General features: G+C 37.5%; 1 protein-coding gene and 1 long non-coding RNA gene across 2 annotated transcripts; both read left to right on the top strand.

Moving 5' to 3' along the window:
• Nucleotides 1-2,196: 2,196 nt before the first annotated feature.
• On the top strand, nucleotides 2,197-2,600 carry LOC111917553 (uncharacterized). The gene is made up of 2 exons (XM_023913225.3): nucleotides 2,197-2,413; nucleotides 2,500-2,600. The coding sequence occupies exons 1-2, from the start codon at nucleotides 2,197-2,199 to the stop codon at nucleotides 2,598-2,600; spliced, it is 318 nt and encodes a 105-aa protein (XP_023768993.1).
• A 13-nt stretch (nucleotides 2,601-2,613) lies between these two features.
• Nucleotides 2,614-7,442, top strand: LOC122195533 (uncharacterized). The gene is made up of 2 exons (XR_006185817.2): nucleotides 2,614-5,925; nucleotides 7,181-7,442. It is a non-coding gene; the product is annotated as an uncharacterized LOC122195533 (long non-coding RNA).
• Nucleotides 7,443-9,662: the final 2,220 nt, after the last annotated feature.

The following is a 9,662-nucleotide window of genomic DNA, read 5'->3' as shown; positions in this document are numbered from 1 at the left end:
TGATTTATGCTATGTATGTGCCAGAGTTTTCAGAGTTAGGACCGTAAGGTCCACAGAGTTAGGGCCAGAGGGCCCATAGAGTTATGGGACTGGAGAGTCCCACTGAGACACATTGACCAGAGGGTCAAACAGAGTTATAGCCTCGAGTGGATAATATGTATTGTATGTGGTATTTTGGGGAACTCACTAAGCATTTATGCTTACAGTGTTGTGTTATGTGTTTTAGGTACCAGTGAGGATCACGGGAAGGCGCCGGCTTGATCAGTACACACACGAGGAGTTTTTACATTTTGATATTGGGATGTTATGTTATGTTTTGACTATGTGATACCATGGTGTTTTTATAACAATTATGAATGAAAATGTGTTTTATAAAATGTGAAAAATTATTTTGAAAATTTGGGTGTTACATTTTTAGGTTGTTGTACAACCCGTTTATTTTTGAAACCCCCTTGCTATTTATCAAAACTTCGAATTCATTTGATGTTTCGTAGGGTAGTTGCCATCTTTTCCTAGCTCCTCCCAAAACCGTTCTAAAATGTGAAACCAAAAATGATCTCCCGGTTGTGCATTTCCCGTCTTCGAATCCTAAGAAATGTCAACCCAAGCTTTTACCAAAACTAGCTCTTCTTGTGGAAGCCATGATATCAACCCTTGTCTTCCCGGTTGTGCGACACTCTCGCGCGCTTGTTGTTTTGCTTTGCGTCATTGTGGGGGTGGTGGGGGTGGAGTTTCGCAAACCATCTCTTCTTCTTCCGAGTCATCCAACTCATCGACAAGTTTGAATTATTGTTGGCTTTGGGTTTGAGTTTGGGTTTGGGTATGGGGTTGGGTTTGGGTTTGAGGTTGATTTGGCGAATGTTAATCGGGAAAAACAACAAAGTTTGAAAATATTTGCGGAGTAACATTCGAACTTGGATCGGGTAATATTGTTTAACATTTTGGTATTGAAATTATAGTGGAGATTGAATGAGAGCATCGAGTTGGGGACGATAAACTCTTTGTGATGATGAATCGATAGCAAAAATGTTTCGAGTGAGGGTGCTTAGACTCGAAACATGAGTTTTTTTCCTTCTATCGAAGGTTGGGGTCTGATTGTCGGGATTCAATTTTTTTTTTTTTTTTGAAGAAAATATAGGTTCGGGTTTGATTGAAGGTAAATGAGTATGGGTATTTATAGAGGTTGTAGAGGGTAAAAAAATTACATTTTAAATGATATAACCGTTGGAAATTAAAAAAAAAAAAAAATCAAATTTTATCGTTAAATTTTAACGGTTGTTAAAAAAAATATATCCAATCACCTTAGGAGCGAGAATACGGCAAACTCTCCCCCACCTCCTCTCCGCACAACGCTACCCGCACTAGGGGTGCGGTGTTCAGCGGAGCAGGAAACGCCCCACCCCTCCTTCCCGCACCGGCTGTAAAGGTCTATAGGTCAAAACTAGCAAGTAACTAGTCGGCGAGAAAATAAATAGAACAACACAAAGTATTAAACGAGTTACAAACATAAGAAAGGGAGAAACACAAACACTCCACTCCACCCACTTAATCTCCTTTTTCTTACCTTTATGTTTTAACCAAACAAAAACTAGAGAGATTTGATATTATAGCAACAAATGTAGGGGATATGTATCTTTGATGGAATATCTCGTCGTTTCTCCTTTTCACACCAACCATAGCATCCGCGGATTAAGTGGGTGCATGGACCCCACTTAGAAGTGGGTCCCACTTTTTGTTACTAATTCGCCCTTTAAAAAGCCATATTTTTACTAAAATCATCATTCTTAACGCCCACTTATACATAAAATTGCCCTAATTGATATTTTCTTTTTACTGAAAAACCCAATAAATTTGAATTTTATGCTTTTATATATTATTTTATGAAAATGGACCCCACTTATATTTAGCTCCTAACCGAGACTACATCCCATAACAAATTAAAGTTTATTTTCGTGTGTATAAAATTACCCTATAAAACTCAAAAGCCATTCCGACTTTACAAACAGTCGTTGGGAATCTGGAAGATATGGAATCTAAAATCGTCAATAATAAAAGATGATACAAGACGTTCAAGTTTTTTTTCTTTTAACGGCACAAGACGTTTAAGTTCATAGCAACTTATTTAATGCTATAAATCAAAGAGCCTTTTCATAAGCTCATAGACTCGTTGCATATTCTCTTTGAACCTTGAGAGCAATGTCAAGTGAGGGAGATGGAGCACCGGCAATCGGAATCGATTTGGGCACAACGAACTCATGTGTTGCTGTTTGGAAACACAACAGAATCGAGATCTTACCCAATGACCAAGGCAACCGAACGACGGCGTCTTGTGTTGCTTTCACTAATGCTGAACGGCTCGTTGGTGATGGTGCCAAGAATCAAATTGCAAAGAACCCAGCAAACACTGTATTCGGTCAGTTTACACACACTTTCTATGGTTTGATATTTTGTGCTTTTCAGGTATTTTGTAGCTTGACTAATTTTGTTATCGAATTTCAGATGTGAAGAGGCTGATCGGGAGGAGGTTTAGTGAAGTAACAGTGCAGGAAGACATAAAGTTGTTGCCATTTAAGGTCATAAAAGGGTCTAGCATCTTCTGAATGAATTATGCGAACATATTCCCCCTAATTTCCAATTGGTCACCATCTTCACTCTTAGCAACCTTCTCGTCTCTTCAAACTTGATTCAAATGAATTCTTTGGAGACCTCCTTTACAAACAGAGACTGCAACACCCATAAATACTCGTTTGATACTTTGATCTACCCAACCTTTCTTGCCTTCTAATGACAAACCCTTGTTCACTTGATCACAAACCATTTCCATTATCTTTACCTCACCTATTGCACCATAATCAAAACAACTCTTCACTAGGATGCAAGAAAATTTTCACTTACAACACTAACACTGTCATGCCAGCGCTTGTTTTCTCCATATATGTGTATGCTCACACCCTTTTTCCGCTAATCACTGGTCGATATGTACATGTGTTTCGTGTTTATTCTACTTGAGATTGTGCATGTCCATAACAAGAAATGATTTTGTTTTTTGCTTCTTTTATCCTAGTGCCAACTTTTAGTATTAGAGAATTGTTTACTTGAAGCACTTTTGTTCCATTCCAATAACTGGCGTTCTTACTGTCACATTCATCAGCAGTCCAATTATCTGTTTCAAAATCATTAATATCACCCTCAAGAATGATTATTTCAATTTCTGTTGCAGCCTCAGCCCCAGTCGTCACAATCTGCCATCAACCAAACTACTATGAAGGGTTCATGACCTTTTCTTTGAATATTATTGCAAGAAATTTTCTTTGAATACAATTGCAAGAATTCCATGTCCTGCCTGTCAACAAATCCAAGCCATATTTTCCTTTAATCATCGAAAGAATGTTTTATCAACATTATAAGTGTAGTTAAAGGGTTCAATTGTAAATATAGAATAGATCAGGGACTTATTTATAAATAGTTAGGTGTTTGTTCATTCTCTTTGTTGTTACTGTATAAATTCATGTTTAGTCTCTATATTCAATTCAGGGTGAAATAAATTATATACATTTCACTTGTTACTTTCTCTCTTTAAATGTGTTCTTGATTGTTTGAATGATATCAGATCAACGATCAAATTACTTTATCTAATTCCACAAAATGAGTTCTCAAAATGAGATTGAATTCAATCTCAATTCATCATCTTCTTCTAGCAATACTCTATCCAATGCTAAGAACAATGATCCAAGCATGTTCTTAGTATCTACACATCTCACCGATAATGAAAACTATATGCAATGGAAGTTTTCTACTCGAATCGCTCTAGGAGCAAAGAAGAAGATCGGATTTATCGATGGAACAATAAAGAGGCCTGAATCTGAAGGATCGGAAGTTGATGATTGGATCAGCAATGATTGTATGTTTCGTTCATGGTTGTTGAATGCTATTTCAAAGGAGATCGCTGGAGCTTTCATCTTCGCAACTACGACACAAGAACTGCGGCTTGGCTGGAACTTGAAGAACATTTTGGTGAAAGCAATGGTCCGCTTATCTACTAATTACAGAGACAAATTGCCTCCATTAATCAATGTGATTTATCTCTATCCAAATAATATACGAAGTTGAAACAATTATGGGATCAACTGAGTTGTCTAATTGAAATCCCTAATTGCAAATGTGGATACGCAAAGGTAATTTTAGAATTTACTTCATCTATGCGTCTGATGCAATTCTTAATGGGGCTAAATGATACTTATGAGAATCTAAGAAATCAAATTCTTGTTCTCGATCCTTTTCCTTCTGTTCAAAAAGCTTATTCTATGGCCTTAAGTGTTGAAAAACAAAAAGAAGTGCAGATTAATTTTTCTGCTCCTAATGAAGCATCTGCCATGTATGTGAAAGCTTCAAATCATCATAACAATGATAGGAAACAGTTTTCATATAAGCAAAAGACCGAGAATAAGAAAAATGGGGACAAATATTGTAATTTCTGCAAGGTAAATGGTCATAATAAAGATGTTTGTTTCAATTTGAATGGTTATTCAATTCTGCAAACATGGTGAATGCAAATCAACAAGAAGATAATCCTTTGTTTCAAGAATGTTCCTCTTCTTCAAATTCAGACAACAATGAATCTATGAATGCTCTGTTTCAACAATTCACTCAGTTTTTGAAGATGAATCAAAATGTTGATCCACATTCTGCAAATTTCTCACATTTTGGAGACTTTGCAGGTATGAACATCTCTTTATTAAATTCCTTAAAGAGTTTTCAATTTGGTAAAGATGTATGGATATTGGACACTCGACCTACTGCTCACATGTGTTCCAATACATCTTATATGGAATGTTTGAAGCCCGTTGATATATATACCCTTATCTTTTTACCTGATGGCTCTATCAAATCTGTGACTCACACATGATTATAGAATTAAACTCAAGATTGAGGTAGTCCTTCAAATGACAAAGCTCATTCAACAGATCAGGTAGAGACTTCAGACAACTCAGAGTCTGCAGAAAAGTTATGTCGACAAGCATCGATTTGAGTTGGAGTTCTAGGTTGGGGACATGGTCTTGCTGAAGGTATCACCCTAGAATGGTGTAATACGCTTTAGGAAGAGGGGCAAGTTGGGGCCTTGATATATTGGGCCATTTCGGGTGGTATCCAGGGTTAGCAAGGTAGCGTACATATTGGATTTTCCTAAGGAGCTTAGCCATATCCACAACACCTTCCATGTTTTGCAGCTTCGGAAGTGTGTGGCTGATGATTCAGCGGTTGTTCCTTTTGAGGATGTTCAGGTTGATGATCCCCTGAATAATATGGAGAGACCAGTGGCAATCTTGGATCAAAAAACAAAGGCCTTGCGTAACAAGTGGTGCCTTTGGTCAAGGTGAAGTGGCAGCATCGGAAGGGTTCCGAATGGACGTAGGAACCCGATATAGAGATGCGAGATCACTAACATGATTTGTTCACTATAGTGGACTTCAAATATGAAGTCTAGTTCAAGTGAGGGAGAATTGTAACACCATGATGTTGAGGTATTTCCAATTTAGCCCTAAGTATGAAGATTATTTGCATTTAAGCCCTTGTGTATGGAAGTGTTGCAAAATGGCCCATAGTGGCATTTTTGTAAATTATGGGCGGAGCTCATGTATGTTGGGCGTAGAGATTGATACGTTGGGTGTACGTTCCAGAACCTCTAACCGTAATTTTTAAGGTTTGGACCCTATATAAGCATAATTCACTCTCCAAGGCTCATTCCCTCACTAGCCTCCAACCCTCATTTCGTCCATTACAACCCTAATCTCTTGTGTGTGTTCCTTTGAGCTTGAAAGTGTGTGTTTGTGTTGTCTTTGAAGCAAAGATAAGATTGAAGAACAAACTTGGAAGATCAAGACCACATAGATCCAGAAACACCTCACCTCCAAGCTTCATTTTTAGGTATAAAGTTTTAAACTTGATGATCATAACTAAAGATCTTGTTTATGTTATAAGTTTATGCTTATTAGCCCCATATTCTTGTTCCTTTTGGGTATGAGCTATCCTAGACCAAATGAGTTGTCCTTTTGGACGTTTTAGGGTAGTTTGAGTAATAAAAATGTGATCTTGGAACTTATTTTCACTGTATTCAAGTATTGAGGTGTCTTACTGTGTTAAGGAGTTGGAGTTTTAGCTTTTGGGCACTAGCTAGTCATGCAACACCATAAAGTTGGAAACTTTATGTGAAGGACATTAGTTTAGGGCCATATCTAAGAATTAGAAGAAAGAGTTTAAATGAATAAGCTCTTAATAGAAGGATTGATGGAGGGTGTCGTATGTTGGGCATACAAATTGGTACGCTGAGCGTACTATGTCAACTTCACGATTTTGGTCGAGGGTTGAGTACGCCCCGCGTACACGCTGGGTACGCCCAAAATACTCAGTTGTGTTGACCAAGTTTAACAATTGAATTTTTTACTTTGACCAAGTTTCACTAAGGGTATTTTGGGTATTCAGAGTGTTCTTTGAGATGGGTCATTGTTTGATGAATATGTGACCAGTTAAGCTGAAATTTGGAGTTGTGTCCTATTTAGAGATCTTTGTTAGACCGAGAGGTGAGTTTTCCTCATTGTACATATGAGTTGAGGGCACCAAGGCCGGCCTATTGGATCAATATCATGTTATACACTGATTGATGGCATGCTAAGTATGTGGTAGATTGCATGATTATATGATAGTTGTTGATATGCGTCAGACTGGTAGATTTGTAGGACTACTTGTGATTATTAGATGTGTGATTATCTATTTGTTGCATATGTTCGTTATCTATTATATGTTGATATGTTATGTTGAGGTTAAGTATTTACTGCTATGTGTGTGAGCCAATAGACCCGAGGGGGGGGGGGTATTCCAGTATGATAAATGAGTTTACCCGAGGGTATTCCAGTTCGATGACTAAGTGGACCCTTTATATATTTGCATTCCAGTCCGATGACTGATTGGGCCAGGGGTATTCCAGTCTTATGACCAATTGGACCCAACATGCAATGTTATATATATATATATATATATATATATATATATATATATATATATATATATATATATATATATATGTGTGTGTGTGTGTGTGTGTGTGTGTGTGTGCTATGTTTTCTGGTGGTACTTTGGGGGAACTCACTAAGCTTTGGCTTACAGTTTTATTTTATTATTTCAGGTACTTCAGAGATTATGCGAAAGTGAAGGCGTGATCGTGCATATCTTCCTGTTTTTATGATATTGGGTCTTGGGAGAAACTTTGATTATGATTATACTCTTGAAACAATGATTTTGTAAACACTTTATTGTCAAAATGGGTTGTTTTTGAAAATTTTAAATTTCTATGATTTTTGGGTTGTTACAGAAGGGTTTCTGGAATGTTTATGATGTTAGGGATCTCAGCTTTGCTATGATAATTTATTTAATCATTTTTCCACCTAGCACGACGATCTCCAAATCTGTTCTTTATCAGAAAATCCGTTCACTTAGTCTACTCTTCTAATGTTAAGAGGTGGATGATAACCTTCTCTAGAACCACCACCCAATTGTTTTGGTGTTGCCTTTGACTGTCTTCTTTGTTGCCAATCTCATGACTTTTCATGACCATTACAACCATCTATGGTCATGGCACACAATTATGTAACTTGGATAGTAATATTAACAAATGTATGCTAAAGACCCTTAACATTGCGACCCCTTTTATTATGATTCAGTTATGGACCACCTTCAATGTAGTTTGCCATCAGCATGCAAATGTGCTTTCATACCAACTGACACAAAATGAAAGCAAGAATAACAAAGTAGTCATAGTGAATTATTTAAAAATTTTCAAAATGCCTATCAAAGGCTTCCAAAACATCTTTATATAGAAGGGGCTAAAATTGGCGGGCATGCTAAATTTTATAATGAATAAAAATTGACATTAAACAGTCTAATTAAACAATTAAATAAATTTAGGTTATTCTGAAAAAAAACAAAATGGATATTTTGTAAGTATCAACAAAATTATGGAAGTCGGCCGAAACCAGAGGAAAGCTCAAACTAAAGGCCTAAAATGTGGAATTTGGGTATCAAATATTGTAACGCCCCGTTTCTGGTATGTTATTTAATATTATTATTTATTCAAGTTTCAAGAGGAACTCGACGAGTCAGTAGCCCGACTCGTCGAGTAGAGACGAGATTTCGAGCACGTTTAAGTTGGCGACTCGGCGAGTCCATCCTGGACTCGGCGACTCCATCAGTCTGAATGAAACCCTAAATCCCCGGGTTTGTATCCTATTTAAATGACCTTTTGGGCATTCAGTGGCCTCCCTCACCCACAGAAGAGCCTCACACGAAACCCTAGCCACCCTTATCATTTTGGTGTGTTTTTCTCACTTGGTGAAGTTGTGGTCCATTTGTGGAATAGAGGAAGAGGAGAGAAGAGGAGGAATCAAGGGAGAAGCAGTTAGATCCGAGTTTGTGGTGGTATCACAGTCTTCTTTGAGGTATCAAGCTCAAACCTTTGTCATTCCTCGATTAGATCTCTCGTTTGGCTTGTTTTTATCATTTTTGGCTTGGTAGTAACATTGAAAGCATGTGTTGCCTAGTAGCATTCAGATCTATCTATGTTTGAGCTTCACAAGCTCAGATCTTCTGCCTTTATGGAACCCTTTTCTCATGAACACCCTAGAGCTAACCTTTTAGTGCATTTTGAGCCTTTAAGCCCGTATTGATGCATATCTACACATAAAGTTGGAAACTTTACGTGCTAATCAAGCTTTAGGAACCCAGATCTGTAAGTTGCATGCACCGGTTTTGAGCAGAATCAGCGGAGTAGTGTTTCACGCAACAGACTCGGCGAGTTGTTCTTTAGACTCGGCGAGTCGAGTCGCGAGTCCCCGATTTCTTCCTTTTTATGTGTCATGCCGAGTGGAACCAATGATCTTTAGGTGGACTCAGTGAGTAGGAGGTCGGACTCATTCATGAAGGGACTCGGCGAGTCAATGCCCTGACTGGGCAAATCCAAGGCAATCTTCATGCCTCAAGAACAGACTCGACGAGTTGTTCATACAACTCGGCGAGTCACAGTCATAGTGTTTGTCACACCCCAAAACCAAGAACGGCAGAAACGTTCTGGGGCGGAGGAGGTCATGTACAATATCACAACAATGAAAAGTAGTAAACAAGCAACAACATCATCCATTGCATTAATAATATTATTATTATACACTTGTGTTCTGTAAAATTTTGATAAACACTAAAGCATAAATCAAAATGAAAGATGAGTCTTGAACAAGCTCCATCTTCCCTTCTCCTTGCATCGGTACTTGTCTATGATGACCTGAGGATACAAGTAATTTTGAAAGCGAGTATCAGCTTTAAAGCTGGTGAGATCATAAGTATTTAGTGTCTTAATTTGTGTGTAAGAAATTGGTAAGTAAATGAATTGTAAGTATTGAAAATGTATATGAACTGTAAGTATGAAAATGTTTGTAAAACAACTGTAAACGTTTGAAAAACTCTAGAAATCCCTATGATTCCTACTATTATATAAGGGTGTCTTCTACCAAGACCTAACTGTTCTCAATGTAGTCTTCTACCAAGACTTAACTGTTCTATATGTTCGTCTCTTGTAAAAGTGTGTAATTTTCCCAAGTGTAACTATCATTATCAAAATA

Source organism: Lactuca sativa, chromosome 8 (genome assembly GCF_002870075.4).
Source record: "Lactuca sativa cultivar Salinas chromosome 8, Lsat_Salinas_v11, whole genome shotgun sequence".
NCBI classification, from domain to species: Eukaryota; Viridiplantae; Streptophyta; class Magnoliopsida; order Asterales; family Asteraceae; genus Lactuca; species Lactuca sativa.
The sequence above is the reverse complement of the archived record's forward strand: the minus strand, read 5'-3'. Positions and strand labels throughout refer to the sequence as shown.

Coding starts and splice junctions, on each gene's coding strand:
- LOC111917553 (XM_023913225.3), top strand. CDS start 2,197: ATGTCAAGTGAGGGAGATGGAGCACCGGCAATCGGAATCGATTTGGGC. Junction 2,414..2,499: donor CCCAGCAAACACTGTATTCG/GTCAGTTTACAC, acceptor ATCGAATTTCAG/ATGTGAAGAGGCTGATCGGG.